This window comes from Canis lupus, chromosome 12, assembly GCF_011100685.1.
Source record: "Canis lupus familiaris isolate Mischka breed German Shepherd chromosome 12, alternate assembly UU_Cfam_GSD_1.0, whole genome shotgun sequence".
In the NCBI taxonomy this organism is placed as follows: Eukaryota; Metazoa; Chordata; class Mammalia; order Carnivora; family Canidae; genus Canis; species Canis lupus.
Window position 1 is genome coordinate 55277547 of NC_049233.1, and position 22847 is coordinate 55300393.

A 22847-nucleotide genomic window follows, 5' to 3' on the forward strand; every position below is an offset into this window, starting at 1 on the left:
CAAATTCCAGCTTTTCTTTGCCTATAAAGGCTGTTCGCTTCAACAAAATGTTAAGTGCTTTGGGCGAGGCAGTGTGGGAAATAAAAGGTGAGAGTGTAAAGGCATCCTCCCATCACTGCTGTTGCAGTCCTGGTTAGGAGAAAAACACTACCACCCATCACTGGATGCTCACTGACGTAGCATGAAAGGTAACAGCTAAAAAGAAAGAAAAGACCAGTTTCTATCTAGATTTGACAGAGAGTAAACAGTACACTTTTAGGGAGAAATAATTTAACAAACTGCCTTCAAAGAATAAATTTAGACAGCAGTAGCTCGCAATTGAGCCAAGCTAAATTTATTATTATTATACAGAAGTAAAAAATTATGGCTCGCCTGGGTGGCTCAGTTGGTTGAGTGTCTGCCTTCAGCTCAGATCATGATGTCAGGGCCCTGGGATCAGTGAGGAGTCTGCTTCTCCCTCTGCCTCTCCCCACCGCTTGTGATCTCTCTCTCTCACATTCTCCCTCTCTCTCAAAAAAAAATAAAATCTTAAAAAAATAAAAAAGAAGTAAAAGAAATTGTGAATAACTTGACCATTACTAACTAACATGATTTTCCCTCGTTAGTTCCAGTGTGTAAACATCTATAAATGTAATCCATGAACCCAGTGCATCTGACTTTGAATTTAGAAACAGCTTTTGTAGTGAGATGTTTTTCATTTCAGTGAATATTTTTTGTGCATGTATACAGTACATAATCATATTTTTCACATTTGAAAAGTAGAATAGTTACTACTAACCATTTACCATTACTTAAAACAATCTATTCTGAAGTTGTTGAGCATGAAAGGTTTTAAAAAAAAGTTTGTTTTTTTTTTTTTCAATTTTTATTTATTTATGATAGTCACAGAGAGAGAGAGAGAGAGGCAGAGACACAGGCAGAGGGAGAAGCAGGCTCCATGCACCGGGAGCCCGACGTGGGATTCGATCCCGGGTCTCCAGGATCGCGCCCTGGGCCAAAGGCAGGCGCCAAACCGCTGCGCCACCCAGGGATCCCTAAAAAAAAGTTTTTAATATCTTTTATAGTACTTCAGAAATTGAAAGTTTATTGGAATATTCCTAAGGATGGGGAACAGATTTATAGTCTGTTCTCCAAACTAACTTCTAAAAACTACTTTGAATTGAATTTGAATTAAACTTCTGTTACTGCTGTTCTTACTGTCTTTAGTGCAATAATTTTGAGTACTTTAAAATTGAGAAAAATAATGCATTTAAGTTATAAATCCTAGGATTGAAGACAAATTCTTGTGAGTTATTCTCCAAATTCATCTTATTTGTTTAAAAAGTATAGAGGTCTTTTCTTAAGGCTTATTTCCATAGAAGCAAAATTTCTTATATGTATAAACGCAGTGTGTTTTACTACACTAAATATATTTATCTTGTGCACAGACCTCTTAACAAAGCTTATCTCGAGGTGGTACGTTCAGTGTTCATGTCTTCAACTTCTGCCTCTGGAACTGGTAGAAAGCGCACAATCAAGGACTTGCAAGAAGAGGTTTCAAACCTGTACAATAATATACGGCTGTTTGAAAAAGGGGTGAAGTTCTTTACAGGTATACTTAATACTATTTTTTCATTGATTTTCATAGTTGTTCTTGGACATTCATTTTAATAAAGCAACTTTATTTTCCAGATGATACACAGGCTGCGCTTACAAAGCACTTGCTGAAGACAGTGTGTACTGATATCACTAACCTCATTTTCAACTTCTTAGCCTCGGATTTAATGATGGCAGTAGACGATCCTGCAGCTATTACAAGTGAAGTATGATAGTGATTTTCTTGCATTCTTGATGTATTATGTTTTGAAACTAAAGCATATTTTATTTTCTCACATTGGAAGTAGTCTAAAGGAAAGAATAAAATATAGGAAAGGGTTTTTAAGAAGAAAAATATCCATCAGATTTTTAGTTTAAATTGGTAATATAACCAGTCTGTTGAAAATAATGATGCTTAATTACTTTGGAATCAACATTTTTATTTTTTCCTAATCATTGTCATGTTACATCCCCTTTTCCTGCTGAGTTGCTGATCCCTTGACCATGTTCTGGCCAGATTTCATAACTTTACAGTCATTTTAATGTAGTGACCCCATCTCATTTTAATATTTAGATGAATTGTAGTTTACTTGTTAAAATGCTAATCTTAAATTCAAAGTTCATTTCTTTCTTTTTCAAGATGTGAGGTATAGCTGTGGCTCCCAGTTATGTGTTCTGTCCCTAACCTCCTCCTTCTCTTCTCTATCCTTATATTTCCACTTAAAGCTGGAGATTCAGGAAAAATGAAGGAGGCAGAAGTGTTTTATAGGAATGACTGCATATCACTAGTTATGATCTAGGCCCAATGCCGTGTGACCTCATGATGTGTCTGTTGCCACATAGGCGGTGTAGGTTGTTTTGGGGACTGTTTTTCAGCATGTGGCTTCCCCTCATAGCTAGAACCTCCCCTTAAACCTCCAAACAGAGATACATTTATTTTTCTCTTCTGCCCTAGCAAAGTACTATCCCCCTTCCTTCTTCACCTTGAGCAGTGAATCTCCCAACTGCCTGGATAATTCCATGTAACCTGCCTCTGTACCAATCTCTGCTGTGGGAAATACATGGGGTCCTGTCCCATGCCCTTCAGGGCCTACAGAAGAACCGGTGTGGCATGTGACAGTGAGTCAGTAGGTTTCCCCGGACTTCCAAGACTCACTGTAATGTTCAGGGCCCACTAGCCAAACCATTCCACTAGGCCTCCACTAGAAATTTCACACTTGATAGGGCCATCAGACTCTCGTAAAGAATGCCACCAAATTTCATGAGGCACATCTATGTGGAGAGGGGTGCTGAAAAGATTCCACACACCATATACTATATAGTATAAAAAGTAGCCATCCATGGAGCACGTTCTCTAGTTTATTATAGGCATTCTTAAACTTAGGAGTAGGAACCCCCCCTCATCTGGCATTAGGGAGAAACACTCTTCCCACCCCAATGGAAAAGAGAGAGTAGCCTCTTACCCCAAATTCTCTTTTTCCCACAGGATGAATGGTTTTGTCTATCCCCATTCCCTCCACCGCCACCCCTTCTTAACACTGCTGGGCCAGAAAGGGTCTAGTAGGGCTTTATCTAGCCTGGTTGTCTGACGGGCTATCAGCTAGCTCTCAGATTGTAGAATGTTTTTAACATATTTTTGTTCCTAGTTTGAAAGCTAAAATTCAAAAAACAAAGATAAGTTCCATTCAGTGTCTTATTATAATAATAAATATACTTTGTTTTGTTTAATCTTATATCTACAACATGTCAAAGTCATAATACCAAAAGAATTTTTTCCCCTTACAGGTAAGAAAAAAAATTTTAAGTAAATTATCAGAAGAAACCAAAGTAGCTCTCACAAAACTCCATAGCTCTCTGAATGAAAAGGTAAGTAAAGTTTGATTCTGTTTAGATAATCGGGCTAGAATTTGTGGTCTTTGAGTAGATTTTTATCAGGATAAATGTAAACTAAATCTCTTTGAGAGATGAGGGGAGAACAGGCTGGGAACATTTTATCCTCTTTAGTCCTAAATCACAATTTCAAGTTTAATGACAAAATGACCTCTTTAAAAATTGTATTTGGGGTGTAAAATTATAAAACATTATTAAATGACTATATTTCTTTAGGCAGCCTGTTAATAAAAGTAAATCGTGGCATTAAATACTATTTCAGAGCATAGAAGACTTTCTTTCTTGTCTGGATTCTGCAGCAGAAGCTTGTGATATAATGATGAAAAGGGGAGACAAAAAAAGGGAAAGGTAACATTGAATTAATCTTATATGATTAATAAATTCTTAGATGTGTGACATGAAGTTGGAATTTGACTATCTGAATCTTGCACGGAGAACTCTTGTATCCAAATGGCTACAAACCTTCAAGCATATTCAAATTCAATGCGTAGATGTCCCCCTCTGGCCCATGTTGATAAAGTAGCAAGGTCCCCTAATGCCATAGTTGATCAAGCCTGGGAACTTTCTACTAGCTTTGAGACCTTCTTCATAGGACATCTTACTTACATCAGTGCACTTCTGTTTGATCCCCAGTAACTCAAAATAAAAAGTACACTTTGAAGATCCCTGCTATATAGTTTTCTCCTATCATTTTCTAGCATATTAGTTTATCCACACCATTTAGGGTTAAGTGGGTCTATATTTCATATTTAAAATGTCCCTTAAGATGTTCATGGAGCTAGATAATTAAACTAGAAAAGCTAAGAATGAATACAGAAGGGAAGAACTAAAATTGGTGAGAGCTTGTTAAAATATGAGAATGTGTTTTTGTGATTTTATTTTTGTTTAGGCAGATACTGTTCCAGCATCGACAAGCACTGGTTGAGCAGCTAAAAGTCACAGAAGACCCTGCTCTTATTCTGCACCTCACAGCAGTCCTTCTGTTTCAGTTCTCAACCCACAGCATGCTCCATGCACCTGGAAGATGTGTCCCACAGATCATTGCTTTTCTTAATAGTAAAATTCCAGAGGTATTACATTTTGCATGCACTTGAAACTTTTAAAGCTTTCAGATTCTGAATATTTTGAATGGGTAGATATGAATCATTATGAACAATAAGACACAAAACATATTAATGTGATTTCCTGTTCCAAGAATGTGAACAGTGAATCAGAAGATTGACTTTAAAAACTTAGCATAGTTTAGGAATCTTTTGGGATTCTATAAGATCTATGGTAAAAAAGAAGTCTTTCATTGCAGCTTATGCAGATGTAACCTGTCCTTCAAGGACCAGTTCAAAAAGTCTTACCCTGCACAAATTCTTCTGAGAGATTTCTCAGCCAAAAATAATTTGGCTCTTTGAGCTTCCATAATCATTTTGACTTAATCTCTGGTGATAGAACCTAGCTAAGTCAGTTTACATTTAAATGATCTGTTTTCATGTTTTATCATCCCTAACCTGTAAACCACTTGCCAGCAAAGGACCTTGCTGGATTTAGCTTTCTACTTACGTGGCCAGTGATTTGTAAAAATGAAGATTTTTTTTTGTGTATTGGTGAACAAATCCACTTGTTCCACAGAAAATTAAATGATGTTTGTTAAAGTTTCTTCTCCTTTATCTTTCCACAGGATCAGCATGCTCTTTTGGTAAAGTATCAAGGTTTAGTTGTAAAGCATTTAGTCAGTCAGAATAAGAAGACTGGACAGGGAGATGATCCTATAAGTGATGAATTAGACAAAGAACAAGAAGATATCAGCAATGCTACTCGTAAAGAGCTTCAAGAACTTTCTTCATCCATTAAAGACCTTATTCTCAAATCCAGGAAATCATCTGTGACAGAAGAATAATGATCATAATTTACTTTTGTCATAATAATAATAATTTTTTCCAAAGTTTAAGGTGACTGGTTACCAAAAAATACTTCACAATCCTCGGTTCTCCCCAGTCACCACCCCCCCTACACACACACACACAGACACACACACACACACACACACACATAATTCAGTTTAAATAGTAGTGTTGTATTTAGTGTAAATCTTATAAAAATGTGAAAGTTTTGTAAATTGGGTTCAACCATGGAAGATTTCTTTTTCACATTATAATTCTAAAAATTACCATTTCAGGCTTATTTTATTTTCAGATGCTGAATGAAGAATAAATTTTCTGATATCTGTCATGTCTAGAAAAGGACTCATTCGTTGTGTTGTTAGATTTCAAGTGACATTATTTATATATATATTAGGCAGAACCTTAAAATGTGGTCATGTTTTTTTAAAAAAGGAAAGAAAACCCTTTGATGTCAGAAATAAAAATCGTGGATTTTAAAATTAAAAGAATGCTTCAAACCTAAAATACAAAAATTTGAAAAAAAAAAAAAGAAAGAAAGAAAGAAAATTTATTACTATACTCTTGCTCTGGCAGAAAGCCTCCCATCTCCCTGACAAGAGTGGACTTTTATGTGGTTGGCAGTTTGAGGGACTGTCTTTGCAGGTGCAGAAGAATACCAGAGGGGCTCACACACTGTTGTGGTCTATTCTAACACAAGATGCTAGCGAGTGAGAGGAATGATAAAAGTTACTTCTTAAGAGGTATAAGTCACATTTTAACATTAGAATAACTAAAAATGTGATACAAGTATTTTTCTTTAACCCAATTTGCATTTCTAAATGTTATATTTTATATCACTAATCACTCTGGCATCTAATTCTTTGTTGTGGTAGGATCTCTAGGTGCATTGAAGTCATTGGAACATTTTTTCCCCAAAAAATGAAAACCCTTATGAGAAAATAGATTTCTTATTATCTGAAGACTATTAGTAGTTAAAAGTAACAGTTCCTTGGAGTAATAATTTCAAGCAAATGAGTTTTAAGCAACAATTTACTATATATCAAAAAAATTATTTTGAATATAATAGTAAGTTAAATCTCAAGTACGAAAAGTACTATTTTATGTAATTCCTTATACATCATTTAAAACTCTTGTTTCAAAATGTTTGAATACCAGTATCAGTCTACCTCTAATTCCAGACGAAGTATTAATACTGAATGAAAGAAACTGATATAATTGTTAACTAAGCATTATTATTAAACTTGATAGAAATATAACATAAATTTAAAAATGTTTTTCCATTGATAATTTTCTATTAATGTATTTTCATATGGGCAAAGGAAGAAAAATGACAAATTCTCTGCGACCACAAACTCGTTAGTTTTTATTCAACTTTCAAAATATTGAACAACGAACCTCATGTTTTTTTCAGTCTTTTAAAAACCTTATCCTCTATGTTTCAGCAGATACCAAAGTAATCCACATTTGTGTCACACTAGATCATAGACAACGAAGCAAATAAAATCTTTCTGACTTTCTTAATTTGTAGGAGTAAAAATATGAGAAACAAGCAAATGAAAAGAAAACCATTCTCTCTTGTTCACATTAATTTTTTTCATTTATCAAAATGGTTCATATTTTCCATAGTAAATAAGAACGGTTTTTATCGTTTTTGAAGATAAAGTTATATAGCTGATTTTGTATGTAAAATTCTAATTTCAATAAAATGAAAATTCTTAAATGGTTATTATGATCTTGGGCAGATTTAAGAATGTTATTAAAAATAAAGTTGCCTCTTTCTATTAAATTTTGTAGTACTTTGAAGCTTCCATTATTTTAATTACTAGAATGCATTGTGCATATATGTAACATATTTACATTTTAAAATTCTTATACTGAACATTTTTCAAAGATTTTATTTTTCTTACACAAAAATAGTTCCATAGTCCTCAATATCTCATCTTTTGAGCATTTGCCTTTCATGAACCATTTCACCTTAGTAAATCATTTTCAGTTAGCTGGATTTCAGGAAATGTGCAGCTATCTGCTAGTTTCTACTGTTGGAGATACTACAGAGATAATTGAATAATGTGTTCCATCTCCAGACCATGTGTTTCTGAAGAGTCCAGGGAAACCCACTTCTGGCCTTCAGAAGGATTCAGTGAACTGTGGCATATCTTATCAAAATTACAGTGAATTTTCAGAAAAGACATTGATATTGAATCGGAATAATAAGTGTGGAAGTTGCTTAACCTGAATATAGAACCATCTTGAACCTTTTAGAGAATATGTTTTAGTCAGACCATAAAGTACCAAGGATGAGGTCAAAGTGCAACAGTGCTAGTGCAGCCTACAGATTGAGAAGAAACAGTTCCTTCCTTCCCCAGAAATGCTACTTGACCCAGGGCTACATGGGATTTTGTTTTTTCTTTTTCCTATCAAGAACTAACCTGTGAGTTGGGTAGAGGGTGGGGACAAAAGGAAGATTTGCTTTCTTTGACAAATACCAGTGAAGCCTTTAATGTATATGGGAGATGAAAGAAACACACATAGGTAAACTCTGGGATGTACATTTTCCATGGAAATCGGGCCACTATTAAAGTGGCCATTAAAATGGCCAAAGGATTCACACAAGTTGTTCTATCTTGAAGACTGCACTAAGCAAAAAATAAATAGAAACCAAGAGAGACTTATCCCAAACCATCAAAAAAAAAGAAACCTTGACTTTCAAGCTTTCAAAAACCATGTTTATTCTATCTACATCACCAAACAAGAATAATTACTATAAACATGTATTAAATTTTTATAAGTTCTCAGTGTTGTGTTTTATTTTACCAGCCTTGCCTATATTTGTACCTCTATTTCTCTTCAGCGATTAGTAGTAGGACTTAACCTTGGCACATGTTTAAAAACCAGGAAGGAAGGGATTATGTTGTGGTGTGATGAAAGAAAGGGGAGACCTGGTGAATTTAAATCCTTGGCTCAGCAATCTCCTGGATCCTGTCTGACTGCTAAGTACTAAAGTACAAATGTAAATCATAAAAAATACACCTTGTTTTCCTTTTTTTTTTTTTTAAGATTTTATTTATTCATTCATGAGAGACACACATAGAAAGAGAGGCAAAGGGAGGAGCAGGCTCCAGGCAGGGACCCCGATGTGGGACTCAATCCCAGGTCTCCAGGATCATGACCTGGGCAGAAGGCAGCGCTAAACCGCTGAGCCACCTGGGCTGCCCCTACACCTTGTTTTCAAAGAGATGGCAAGGATCAACAACTAATAGGGTTCTGAGAGAAGTAAGCAGGGATTGCTGTGGGGGAAGAAATGAAAGTCAACTGTCTTGCACAGCAGGGAGGGAAGTAAACTGGCTAGAGATGACCTAAACTGAGTCCTGAAAGAAAAGTAGGACTAGCCTCCTGAAAATAGGGGAATGGAGAGCAGGCAGATGTTTCTGGGACAGAAGAGATCTGGAAGTGCTAAGACATGAACTAATATGAAATACACATTTGGGAAACCCTAAGTATGAGAAATATGAAAAACAGTCTGGGGAAGTAGTATAAGATGAAGCTAAGAGATGAGAGAGATCCTGAAATTCATATGTACGCTAAGAAAAACGTTAGCCGTTTTCCTGAAAACAAGGGGAGCGTTTTCACAATTACATTAACCAGGAAAAGAAGGGAATTAGATTTGTCATTTAGAAAAACCACCCATTCCCAAAGTTAGTTTGACAACTTACCAAAAACTTTAAAATATTTGTGAAATCAGTGTCTCTCCTGTCTGAAAGGTAAAATGTGAACTTAATGTGAGGAAATCTTTTTTCCCAGCCTGTAATCGAAGAGGAGCATGGACAACCTGTCTTGCACAGAAGGGAGGTGGTCTTCTTGGCTCTGAAATACTCTTGCTTATTCAGAGGTTAGTCCACCAAAGAAAAAACCCTTTCTCTGCCTAGCCAAGCTAAGACAAAGGTCCCAAGGGTTTTCTTTCATGTTCCTTGACATTCAACGTGAAGAAAAAGCACTTGATCAAATTGCTTTCCTACTAAGCCTGTCTATTCACCTAAAATGTACCTTTAACTTCACTCTGTTACATAGACTTAGAGATTGGATAATTGCTTGAAGGCAGGACACATGGTAAGTAAGAATACATAGTAGTTTAATATCTAATCAATGGAAATTAGCTCAAAATGAGTGTTGTGTATTTTTCTCCTTCCCCCTTTCTTGTGGAAATCTAAGTCCTTGTGATTCATACATTATAAACGCTCAGGGTTAGTTTTGATGTTGAAGGAAACAGAAGAGGACTATTCCAGAATATATTTCATGTGTTTCATTATATTGTAGCCTTTATTCACAACCACTTTAAAAATGTTTGATTTGGGAAGTCACTCACAGTATATTAAGTGAAAGAGGATGCAGAACTATATCTAATGTGGTCTTGGTTTTCTAATTAAATATACTGTATAAACATTTGCATAAATACATTTACACAAACATTTCGTTGTATAGTTCTATGCGTGCATACAAAATACTCTAAAGAGATTTGGGCTAAGATTTGGGTTGTGACTGTCTCTTAGATTGCAAGTCATTTTAAGTTTTCTTTATTTTTTCAATTCTTATTACAGGTTTTCTGCAAAAAGCATGTATCAAATTATAAATTTGATAAACTGATATTTTAAAATATTGTTTTACAGTGTCATGTAACAAAATGATAGAAGGGGACCAAACTGAGGCAGATACCAATCATTTTAGGACTGATAAAGTAATCCAAGTGAGAAATATGAGGACCAGAATGCAGGGACAATGACAAATTTGAGGGAGGTCTAACGAAGTAGCACCAGCAGAAGTTGGGGATGGGGATGAATGAGGTTGGTGGAGAATGAGTGAGGACAGTCTAAGATGATGGCTTGGATGACTCTGTCATACCCTGAGAGAGGAACTCCAGCAGACCAGCAGGTTTGGAGTGGGGTGAAGAAGGTGGTTTGTTAGGGACTTTCCAGTTTGAGGTGCCCGAGGACCTGAAGACAAAGGCCAACAGACAACCGGATATAGGTCTGGGATCTTAGTGATAACGATTGAGAGTACAGGTGTGGGAGTCCTATCATTACTAATGGTCTCCTTAAGGAACGCAATGGTCAGTGCACAGAGAGGCACACTCAACTGTGGAGGAAGCTCTGGGGAAGGGTGAGATGAATAAAGGGAGAGGAGGCTCGGGATGGTGAGCGCAAGGAGGAAATCAGTGCAACTTAGTGAACCAAGGGCAAATTTCAAAGAAGAAACAGACGTATCCAGAAATGAGAAATTTCAGGTAAGCTTAATGACAGTGCCCTTGAGAGTGCCGATTAAGACCTTTTGATGAACTTCATCATGAAGCTTTTTGGTGAAGTGGTCCAGGTGGAAGACCTCTGGAACTGTCTGAGGAGGAAACAGGAGGATTAGAAGTTTTATCAGTGAATGTAGATCACCCTCTTAGGGAGCACAGGCGTAAACGAGGGCAATGGCCCCATAATTAGCTGGGAACATATGCAATTTTATATCTCCAGGACTCCACTTCCTCACCTATGAAAGGATAAAAATAATGCCTGCAATAGTATCATGAAGATCAGAATCTATTACTAGTTGAACATACTTGTGTCCTTTTCACTGCATCAATCTGTGGTTGCTGCTCACCAGTTTTTGTTTTTTTTTTTTTTTTCGTATCTTAATCATCAAATTCAGGTGAAGAGCAATGCACACAGTCAACCGGTTTTGCATTTCCCTAACTCAAGGTATTTTCTATTGTATATACCTGAGTTCGATCTCATAAAATATTAGTATATACTCCCATTAGCACTTTGAATAAGAACAGCTTTTGTCTGGGAATAAACGAACTTAAGGCAGAACATTTCTTCTCTCACCTCATCTTACAAAACGAAGAGACAGCCTCAAGTAGAGTCCAGGAGCCAACGTCATTTGCTTTATGGATCAAATTGACCCACGTATTCTGGATTAGTTCAAGATTCAAATATTTCTTTAGATCCAACTCTCGAAATCTCTATCCCCTTTTTATTTTTTTAATTGAAGATTTCATAAGACCAAGTCTCTGCTTAAATGAAGTCACACAGCCATGCCGTGACGTAACAATTGTTGCCAGCTCATAGGGCAATAGGCAGAAGCAGGTAACGGTGAGTCCACAATGCAGGTTCAGGAAGCAGGTAAATACCTGGAGTTATTCTAGTCAAATCCAAGGCTCAAAGTTCCCAAACTTCCCAAGAAGGCAGTGATAGGGGCCACAACCCAGGGCTTCTCTTTCAAGCTACCAAAAATTCTGCAGGTAAGAACATGGGGCCTCCTCTCTTTCCAGATGGTTCAACCAGAAAACTCTGTACTGCAACCATTTCTAACCTAAAAGATAGGTTCAGAGAGTTATCAGAAAACAAAACAAAAAATATTTTTTAATCAAGGAAAAAGAAAATACAGCATCTTTTTGAAATTTTTTAAAAATTTAAATATGCCCTTAATTTAGCCTAGGTAGTGGAAATTTGAGCATGTATATGAGTTGTCTGTATATGTACTTTGTATTTTAGACTTTTTGGAGCTTATCCAGATACTCCAAATACTAATTTTGGCAGGATTTCCCTTTAAGGATATCCTGCAGAGAATTTGTTACAATTCAAAGTAAAAATTGACAAGGAGTGCTTTTTCAGCCCAGTAGGAGTCAGCTATGTGCATATCACAAGACTTGGAGGAAACCCACTCACCCTCCTATTTCCTTCTGCAAAGCTGAAAAGGCTGCAATTGGGAGGGACCCTCAGATAGCTCTGGTGGTCCATTCTGTTCCTTTTGGACTTGACATTTAAATGTGCTGGAGGAAAAAAAATAATCATCACATATTCTCCTTCCATACTCTTTAAACCACAGGAAAAAGCAGCCTCAAGAAAAAGTAAGTTTTGTTTTCTTTTCCGTAATGTTTCCTTTGTGTTTCTTTAGATGGTATTTCAGCTTTAATTTTTTTTTTTTAAGTATGAGACATTCTTATAGACTTTCTAGTGACTGCTTATGAGAAAATGTTTCCTTGGCAAGTTAAGTGCGTATGTCAAAGTTGTTCAGAAACTTTTCAAAAGTCAGTTGAGCCAGCAGTTGTCAAATTTTATAAGCTGAGTTTTTCAGATTTCTCATTTCAATAATATGTATGCGGAGGCCGCATAGTGGTCAGATAACTCTTTAGAGTTGCCTCCTATGTTATGAAAATGGTCTTTATACATGGGGGTATACCTTTGTTGCCATAAAAAGGGGGTGGCAGGATTCTGGGGACTTATTTGGCTTAATTTATTTAAATGACTAACTTTATTACTGCAGTTATTTTATGGCTGAGTCTATATATCCAGAGTACATTTGAAATCACTTACAGTTTTTAAGTGAGTTAGTGAGAATCCTGCTATCGTCAAGAAAAATCCACCTACTTTCCAGATGCAGGCTTAAAGACCGTACCTAATATGAGGTTTTCGAAGACTGCAGTGAAATAAATATCTGTGTGTCTGACCAACACAAATACATAATGTGTTATAGGAATCTAAAGCTTTGCTTTTTTTTTTTTTTTTTTTAATTATCCATGAGAGGCACAGAGAGAGAGGCAGACACAGGCAGAGGGAGAAGCAGGCTCCCTGAGGGGGACTCGATCCCAGGACCCGGGATCACGACCTGAGCCAAAGGCAGATGCTCAACTCCAGGTATCCCAAAAGCATTGCTTCTTGAAGCAAACAGTGTTACTTCAGCAAAAACACGCATCCCACATGTTTACACTTTCTCCCTCACCAGTTTTTAGTCAGGCCCTCTTTACTGTCTGTCAGCCATTTGAAAAGTGAATGCAACCCCTCAGCTGTCAGTTTGAGGTTCAAAAATGTGGAAACTAAAAAAACATCATTAGTAAAATGTGTAATCCTTATAAATAAAACGTAAGAAAATCCTCAAGTCATTTTAGCTGTCATTTCACATCCACAATATCATCCTGTATAAATGCTAGCATTTTCATTAGCGAAGGCTATAGATTAATATTTAACACAAATACTGCGAACATGTGTCAAACAAGGTATTTCGTAACATATTTGTTATGATATATGCCTGCAGCCACGATCCAAATTGTTTGATGGGGAAGGTAAACTCCGATGTCTGTTTTCCACACTTGCTCTATTTATTTCCACATGTTCTCATTAGTTGCCAATTCCCAGCCTGTCCTACCTAAGAGCAGCACATTTGCATTTTAATGTCACATCACCTCACTGACAAGTTTACCTCTCATTTTTATTATACTTGCCAACAACGTTTTGAAAAAAGGTGGATTAATTTGGGTTCCTTAGGTGAGCCTCGTCACTTTCTACTGTAATATTGAAAATAAATGTTCTTCTAGAACACATTGGAAGAACTTTGATTTGTTTTTTATGTTTTCAATCTAGGAAACATGATTCTTTAGAATTGAAAACCAGATACTTGGGTTCACATGGGAAGTTCTGAGTCAGATGTCAGTTAAACTAACATGTATTTCCGTGTTCTTGTAATTGTCTTTTTCCTCTCTGATTGTCATCATTTTTCTTGGCTACCTTTTGATCCCCTGGAAATGATCAGTTTGAGCATTTATCTATCTCCACAGACTACAGATGCCCTTAAGAATCTGACAAAACAAAACAACAAAAATGCCTATTGCAAATAGATTTTTTAATGACATTTGTGGGGTTGATAGACTCCTGAAATCTGCCCTCAGCTATTCTCTGGGGTCCTGATTATGAACCACTGTTTTCTGTGAAGCCAGAAACCTCAGCTTCAGGCATACCTTGGTGCCAGTGGGGGGGGGTTCACCAAATCTTTAAAAAGATTAAGGTGGAAATACACCTCAACTGTCTCTCTAAACTCTCCTCATCCAAAGACAGGTATGGCTAAGGTGACGATTTTAGATTAAGGGTTAATTTTTAAAGCAGGTGCTTAGTTCATTCATGGCCATACTGTGTGTCATGGAAATAAAAGTGGAGTATTCAAGTAGTAGAACAATTCCTTTTGTAGACAGCCAGGCTTAGGATGGAAGGGTGATAGGATTAACCCACTGAAGACCCCAGACTGTGGAATAGATAGCTGCAGAGAGGTCTTCCTGTTTCTCTGATCATCCTCCCAATCTCCATACCTGCCCACTGGAACATAAAAGGAAAGATCTAAACAGGTGCCCTTTACCTTCACACCCTCACTTCAGGGCTCACAGTCTTTAACTTTCCCTTCTTTATTGGCTCCTCCCATCAGCACTTAAACATGCTCACATTTCCTATCTTAAAACGCCTCTGCTTCATTACTGAGCTCCTCCAGTTCTCTCCCTCAGCTTCGTAGATCAATCTCCTGAAGAGTTGTCTACACTCTATTAATCTCTACCTCTTCTTGAGTCCCACTTCTCAGTCTATTGCAGTCTGCTTCATCCTCACCAGTTTTCCCCAGCTCTCATGGAGCTTATCAATCACTAGCATATCGCTATATCCGGCAGACATTTCCCGTTATCTATTCAGTGTCTCAAATCAATTTAACCCACTTCCCGCACCTTGAGACACTCTCGACACAGGGCTTCCATGATCCCAAACTCTTGGTTCTCTCCTACCAAGACCACCCTTCTCGGTCTGTTGTGCAGATTCCCCTTCTCCTCTTCTGTATCCTGGACTCCTTTTCTCTTTCTGGACGGTACCATTGCCTCAGTTATCATCTGTTCTATAGGCTAATGAATCCAAAATCTAGATCTGAGATATTTTCTCTGAGCTATCGTCCGCTGGATACAGAACTACCCAGAGGAGGCTTGGATTCCAGTGAGCAAAAAGGAGGAGGAGGGAGGAACATCAGGGACAACCAGGACTTGCCCTAAGACCCCTTCCAACTTGCTCAATTAAGTTAGATGGTTTCTCTGCCATTTTTTATGGTTTCCAGTGTACTTTTAGGACCTGGCTAAACAGCTCTACTTAGCTGCCCCAAAGTCTCAAATCTCATGATTTAATCTAAAAGTAAATTCATCATTTCCCTCTCCTACCCCCCACCTTACTTCCCTCCAGTAGACTCTTATATAGTAAATGACACCATGATGAAATCATTTGCTCAAGCCAGAAACTTGAGGGAACTAACTCCTACCCTCCCTCAACTTAGATATCTTTGGAGACCCAAAGCATCTTCCAAGTTCTGGCAAGACTGCCTTGGGCATTCTCCTACACTTCTCCTATGTCACTACCACCGTCTGATTTCAGGCTGCCATCTTCCTTCACTTGGTGAACAGTAGCCCTTTCACTGGTCTCCTTGCCTCCAGAATTGTCCTCTTCTACTGCATTCTCCTTTCTGAAGCCAGAACGATTGACCTACAACAATTGGGCTAAACACACATGTAATTTTGCCAACCTCTCACTTCACACTTTCCCTTGACTCCCTATTGGCCTTAAGATAATGTCCAGATTCCTTCTCAAGGTTAAGGAGAAACAACAACATAGGGGATTAAAATAGATCTCTTCAGAGGTTAAGGAGCTCAGATAGGACCTGGTCTTTGTTAAAATGCAGATTCTGGTTCTGTAGGTCTGGGTTGATGCCTGAGTATTTACATTTCTAACCAGCTTCCAGGTGAAGCTGATAATACTTATCCAAGGACCATGCTTCTCATGTCACACTGGCTGGAGTTCAAGTCCCACCTGTGTCACTCCCTAGGTCTGGGAACTTGAAGAAGTCACGTAGCCTCTGTGTGTCTCTTTTTCCTTGTATATAAAGTGGAGATTATGATGCTATACCTTTTTCCTAGGTTTGTTATGAGAAATAAACACCTCATATAAAAACTACTTGCAACATTGCCTGGTACAGAGTATTAACACTTGTCAAGACCTCGAATAACATTGCCTCTCCATTCTCCAAACCAATTTTTACTATGGCACTGATGTGCATGTGTGCACACACACACACTCACACAAACTACTGCTCACTCATACCGAATGATCTTCAGCAGATTAAGAATAGAGCAAATGCCTCTTTTCTGTCAAGCTTCTATAGGCATATTTTGGCAGAGCCCTCTGCACACAGACCTAACTCAGCTCAGTCACCCTCATCTTTTAGATCTCACAGTTCAGGTGCTGCATCTTTCAGGAAGTATTTACAGACTACCCTCCACCCAAGTCCACATGATGTACCACTTTTGCGTATTCTCACATTACTGGTGTGCCCTCTGATCTCACATTATAATCTAATTTATCTGCATCTCCTAAAAGACTATCTGTGTCTGTAGACTAAAGGACTGTGGCAATTATTGCTGACTTTCTAGTATCTCACACACTCTTTTGTAGGTTGCAGGGATCGATAAGGAATGAATGCATTTTATAGATACATTTCCAAAGACCTGTAAAAGGAGAAATGGAGACAAGGATCAGAAAGCTTTAAGATCTGGTTTTAAAAACGGGAAATAGGGCAGCCCGGGTGGCTCAGCGGTTTAGCGCCGCCTTCAGCCCAGGGTGTGATCCTGGAGACCCGGGATCGAGTCCCACATTGGGCTCCCTGTGTGGAGCCTGCTTCTCCCTCTGCCTGTGTCTCTACCTCTCTCTCTCTGTATGTCTCTCATGAATAAATAAATAAATAAAATCTTTAAAAAATATAAATTTAAAAAGGAAAATATTGGATGTAACCCTCCAAAATCTCTTCTGGGTTCGACTGTTAACACACTGGAAAGGGAGGGAAAAGTTTCAAATTCACAGAATAAATAAACAAGGTTAAAAAGTCAATGAAATGGCCCTAGTGTGATACAGAGAAGAGAGTCAAGGCTTTGAAGTCTGGTCCATGTGGACCATTCATGTGGAGTGCCCTATGAACTCAGACAAATGAGTTTGCTCCCTTCCTTAAAGATGAAATAAAAGCACCCATTTTGTAGAATTTTGTATTACAGTAAAAGTCATTTTTTATTTTTATTCTCAAATTCTTCTGTAATACTTTTGTGGCTACTAGTAAAGATTTGAGATACTCCTTTGCTAATTCATTTTGCCAGAGCAGTACTCACCAAATGGATCCTAAGTTTTATTTTTCAGTAGATTACTTTGATGTATCAGATTCTCCCTTCATGTTAAAGAATACATTCTCTGAGTTTATTTGCAGTTTAATCACAATTATAACACTGAAGATGGTGGGGAATGGGCTTCTGGGGTTCCTGTCTTCCAGCTTAACTCTGTTCTCTTTAATGATTCTTTATAGCTATTCATTAAACAATTTAATTAACATGGTCATGTAACTCCTAATGTTTGAAAAGAGTATTAATAGTTGTCCAGATCGAGATATCAAACTTTTTTTTTCAGATCCAAAAAGTCCTACATGAGGTCATTCATTCATTCATATATTCACTCATTCATTCATCAAGTAGACCAAGCCAGTATAGCACCTAAAGAAAACTGATCAAATTGTTCAGTTTTCTTTAGAGCATGAATCTCTACATTAAGTTGATGGCCAGTTCCTGAGTCTCCTATGAACAAGAAATGGTCTATCATAAATTTTGATCAAATGCCTCTCAGTATAGAACAATGCTTCGATTTTGTGGAAAACTGTGTCTTAACATAAAGATCAACATTTCTTTCTCAGATTCATGAGTATAATTTGCATGCAGAAAACAATAAAAGAATCTGACACCAACTTGTCATACTACCTAAATGAAATAAGATTTGATTTTTCAAAATGATTTCTGGTCTTATAATTGCATTCACTCTATTAATCCATTCTCTTGAACATTTTTATAGTTATACTGTCACTGAAGATTCTAATCTGTGAGTTTTTTTAATTAAATAACTATACTCTTAAGTTTGTTCAATATTTTATTTTTCCTTATTATTAAAGTGATACATTGTATAATTTTTATAAAGTAATGAACAGTGAAAATGTTTTTTAAAAATCCATAACTTCAATCAAGAGGCCTAACACTTGAGCATAATTTTTTCTAAACTTGTTTTCTACTCTTTAATAGTATTTATGTGGTTGAGATCACACTTATTATTCACTGCATACTTTTTTCTTTTTTTTACTAAAAGCAACATCGGTATCATTTTGCCATGTCATTAAATACTTTTCCAAGTACCATATTAATAATTTCTAGTATTATTTTAAAAGTCAGTTAATAATTTTATATTCTTTTAAGCAGCTTGTAGAAGTCCTTTTCAAATCCTAAACTTAAGCATGCAGTCAACAAAATATAACTAAAAAACAAAAAATATACTTTGAAACTTTATATCAGGGATCAGTAAACATTTTTTGTAAAGGGCTAGACAGTAAATATAGAGATTACTTAAAATAAAAGTAAAATTAAAAAAAAGAGCCATAGACTATATATAAATGGAAGAGTGTGGCCATGTTCCAATAAAACTTCATTTATAGACACTGAAATTTAAATTTCATATCATTTAACATGTCAAACATTGTATTCTTCTTTTTTTTTTTCAATATTTAAAAATGTAAAAGCTGTGTTTAAGTCTCAAGCCATACAAACACAGGCAATGGTTAGATTTTGGTCCTTGGGCTAGAGTTAGCAACCTCAAATCTGAAGCCTGGTTTCAAGAACCCTGGCTTCACCAGGTTTGAGAAGCTTCTGTGTTCACAAGCATATATATACATTCTTAAGAAGAGGTAAATAGCTTTTATTAGATGCTAAATAAATTCTTAAACTAGAATGTTGAAAAATCACTGTTTCAGATAATACACATGAAAGCACTTTGTAAACCATAATCATTTTTTTAAAGGTTTAATTCATTTATTTGAGAAAGACAGAGACAGAAAGTGCAAGAGAATGAGGGTGGGACAGAGGGAGAGGGAGAAGCAGACTCCACTGAGCAGGGAGTCTGATGTGGGAGCTCCATCCTAGAATCCTGGATCATGACCAGAGCCAAAATCAGCTGCTTAACTGACTGAGCCACTGAGGCACTCCAACCATAAATCATTATTAAAACACATATTGATACTTCACTTATGATGTTATTCAATTAAACCCCAGGTGATCTGAAAAAAATTGATTAATAGAAATAAATGTATGCCATTATCCAAATTGCACATGGGAAACTGCTACTTGAAATCCAAAAACCTTATAAATTATAACCTAAAGAGAAAATAGTTAAGTTAAATTCCCAAACACACTTAAACTAAGAATTAACAGTTATTCTGATTAAGGCAATTAGAATATGTATTCTGTTTGGTTTTTGACGGAGCCAAGAGCTTAGAAAGAATGCTATGCATTCCTTCATTTTGTTTTAAGTTTTAAACTACAAAGCTAACATAATCAGAAAATCCTAAAATCCTAATTAAAAAAAAAGATTTTATTTATTTATTTGAGAGAGAGAGAGAGAGAGAGACAGAGAGCACAGAGAGAGAGAGAGAACATGAGCAGGGGGGAAGGGCAGAGGGAGAGGAAGAAACAGTCTCTGGGCTGGATCATGACCTGAGCACAAGGCAGACACTTAAAGACTGAGCCACCCAGGCGCCCCCAGAAAATCCTAATTTTTAAATGCCATAATTAATTAATTTATAAAATAATTAATAAAAGCTTGTGTATATATATATATATATATATTACCTCTCTCCTCTCCTTTCCCCGTGTATGCATACAACACAGTATAACAGACTGAGGAATAAAACCACTTTTATTGTGACATACGTGTGGATGTGAAAGTTCCATTTAATCATGTGTCTCTACTTTTAGAGTTCTAAAACAATTGCGAAGTAGACACACGTGTCCTGTGTGAATCAATTCATTATCAGTTTTATTATTATTAAAGCTGAATTGGAAAACAAGGTTTCTTCCAAGACCTGCCCCTCCCAGCCCAGGGTGGGAAGAGAACGTGGGCTCCTTCCCTGGGCTGAACAGGGCAGTGGGCTCCCTCCAGGGCGGGGGGCAGTTGCCACCTGCGCACTGGCAATTTCCACCACAGTGATGGGGAGAGAGTGGGTTACCCTCGAGAGGACACCCTTTGCCCAGTTACCAGTTAAGTCGCTCAAGTGTAATAGAATCCGAGATCCAGGGGAGGGATGTTTTATTCCCATAATTTCAAAAGAGAAATTCCTTTAAACGACAAGTATAGAAACCTAAGGAAATGAGAGTTCTTTTTTTTTTTTTTTTTTTTTTTTAATGAGAGTTCTTATAGGATTTTTTCTCTCTCATGATTTTTAATTCAAAAAAGCATTCCTGGTTTCTTATAAATTTAAGTCCATCAATGTGAATTGCCTCAATGCCAAGTAAGAGATTTTTAGTTAGCAGTGATGTCATAGACCTGCTTTTACAAAGTGTGATCTTCAGTTGACCAAGAAGAAAACAGTAGGCCAAAAATATTTGTAGCAATGTATGTTGAGTTTTCAAAGCTCTGACATGTAAAAATATTTAGTTTCAAAGTGACTTTTTTTTTTTTTGTCCAGCTATGGTCGAAATGCTGCTCTCCAGGTATGGTCCTTGAAGCCACTCTCATAGTTGCTCCCCGGCTTGTCATCCATACCCCTCGGCATGCTACTGCACCACCTCCACAGCCGTGTGGACTCCCCACTGCTTAGGAACCTTTCCCCAGCTTTTCCTAGAGAGACCTGCCTTACTCAACCTTCGAGACACAGCTCTAGAAGAAGGTTTACTTGGAAGTTTTCTAGAAATCTCCTGAAACTTCCAGAGCACCCCATGCATTTGTCCAAGTATTTCCACATTTCATCTCTCCTTTCTGCCCTCATTCTTCCATCTGCAATATTTACTGAATACTCAGCATATGCTGGTAATATGCTAGACACCGGGAATCTGGTGGGAACAGAGCATCTGTCCTGCCTGAAGTTCACTGTTGAGCGGGAAAGACAGATGATTAACTAGAGCTAAGGTGAACTGTTTGTGAGAAGTATGGAGCGAAGCATCATGGATGGCTCAGAGTTGGGGCCATGGCTGTTGGATATTGTTGGGTTTAAAAATGGAAGAGCCAGATTATGAAAGGTCTGGAATGCTATGCTAACGAACTTGGATTATGAAGGTCACAGGAAGTAGTGTGATTCAAACTCCAGGCATTTAAAGCCTCCGGGTTGGCCTTTATTTATAAAACGGGAGGAGAATGGCTCTTTGGCTCTAAACCTTTTAAGATTCTGTGGCCAAACTATCTTACATCTTTCTTCCTGCATTCACTCAACACATATTTGAGCCAAGCTCTGTTTCAGGTGCCAGGGACACAGCCCTGAACAAGGCAGGAGAGGCCTCTGCTTCTGCGTGTGTGACACACTGGTGTGCCTTAAAAATTCATACACTGAGTAATGCTTCAGGTGAAAATGAAAATAATGCTAAATCTTAACCAATGTTTGTCAGTCAATACTGTGAACATTTGGTTTCCAAGGGAGTGATAACAGATTTTCCCATTTACTTTCTCTACAAAATTAGCATGAGCAACCTGAGATCAACACACCATGTAGGTGTAAACCATGGTTGCCGAGTGAACCAGTGAGCACTTGGACTGTGGTCATTTTCCTTTGACAGATGCCAAGAACCCACTTTGTCTAAATCTCTAAGACTGAAACAGATAAAAATTAAATTAAAGCTGGTTTTAAATATCACTGTCACCCCCTCCATCACCAATAAATTTTAAACTGTCAAGAGAGTAGTTTGAAATTATTGATTAGTGTTATCACCAAAGCACAGGATATAGTACTGCCTTGTATCTTTTTAAATCACATTGTTGTAGGAAGAAGATTATTTTGCTTCAGGCAGAAACACTGGAAAAACTAGTTAACATTAACTTCCACCACCGGCCCCATATCCCCAACCCAAACACCCTCACACACACACACACACACACACACACACACCACACAGCACACATAGCCACACATATTCATATACACATAAGCATACAAGCCACACACACACACACACACATATTCACAAACATACAAGCCACACGTACACACACATTACTTTCTTTTCTTTTCTTTTTTTTTTTTTTAACGTGAGGATGCAGAAAATGAAACCAAATGTGGTTTTGGATTTTTTTTCCCAACTCCAGAGTAAACCAATAATAACTATAATAAACAAAAGCTAAATTGAAATTGAATTGCCTTGAATGTTGGAGGGGACATGTACTTGCTTTTGAGGAGAATTGGTTTCTTTTGTACAGCTAGAGGCAGCTTGGCTTGAGCTACTGGATGCACCTCTCTGTTTATGCTTGTGAGGTTGTTACCTGGTCAGTAATTCAACCCTAGAGTGCCAGATACAAGTGAGGAGAGCTTTTGTTTCTTTTTTTTCTTTGGGAAAAATCACAGCAGGAACCAAAGCTGTCACTCCATACAAGCTCTGTGTCTATCTATGTATGAAAACAACAACAAACGGCTTCCATTAGAGCTGGAAATCTGAACTCTGGTGGAGGCTCTTCCACTAACTACTTTGTCAGCTTTAGAAAACAGTCAGTTTGCCTTCCTGAACTTCAGTTTTTCTCACTTACTAGATGAGAGGAACAAACTGGGGAATTTCAAAACATCCCTCCCAGCTCCTAGATTTAGTGGTTCTGTAAAAATGAG

At 37.3% G+C, this 22847-nt stretch overlaps 2 protein-coding genes and 1 long non-coding RNA gene across 7 annotated transcripts in view; 2 read left to right on the top strand and 1 right to left on the bottom strand.

The window, feature by feature from the left end:
- The window catches only part of UFL1 (UFM1 specific ligase 1), a 32941-nt gene extending 25864 nt beyond the window's left edge, over positions 1-7077 (top strand). For both annotated transcript variants that reach the window (XM_038554756.1, XM_038554757.1), the window contains 6 exons: positions 1428-1591; positions 1672-1802; positions 3361-3441; positions 3728-3813; positions 4355-4535; positions 5135-7077. In XM_038554756.1, the coding sequence (XP_038410684.1) occupies positions 1428-1591; positions 1672-1802; positions 3361-3441; positions 3728-3813; positions 4355-4535; positions 5135-5353 (862 nt within the window). In that variant the 3' untranslated portion in view covers positions 5354-7077. The remainder of the gene's footprint in view (positions 1-1427; positions 1592-1671; positions 1803-3360; positions 3442-3727; positions 3814-4354; positions 4536-5134) is intronic.
- Positions 1102-11614, bottom strand: LOC100855573. Of its 2 annotated transcripts, XR_005368036.1 has the most exons (5): positions 11225-11614; positions 10677-10742; positions 5017-5222; positions 1734-1884; positions 1102-1542 (listed from the first exon to the last, which is right to left on the bottom strand). It is a non-coding gene; the product is annotated as an uncharacterized LOC100855573 (long non-coding RNA). The 2 variants fall into 2 exon arrangements; XR_005368035.1 differs by lacking the exon at positions 10677-10742 and having other exon boundaries at positions 1107-1542; positions 11225-11595.
- The window catches only part of FHL5 (four and a half LIM domains 5), a 46585-nt gene continuing 35207 nt past the window's right edge, over positions 11470-22847 (top strand). Inside the window, exons 1-2 of one of the 3 annotated variants that reach the window (XM_038554759.1) lie at positions 11470-11640; positions 12228-12249. The gene's annotated coding sequence lies outside the window, so the exon portion shown is untranslated. Of the gene's footprint in view, positions 11641-12227; positions 12250-13011; positions 13037-22847 lie in introns of those variants that run through there. The other 2 variants (XM_038554758.1, XM_038554760.1) reach the window with 2 other exon arrangements.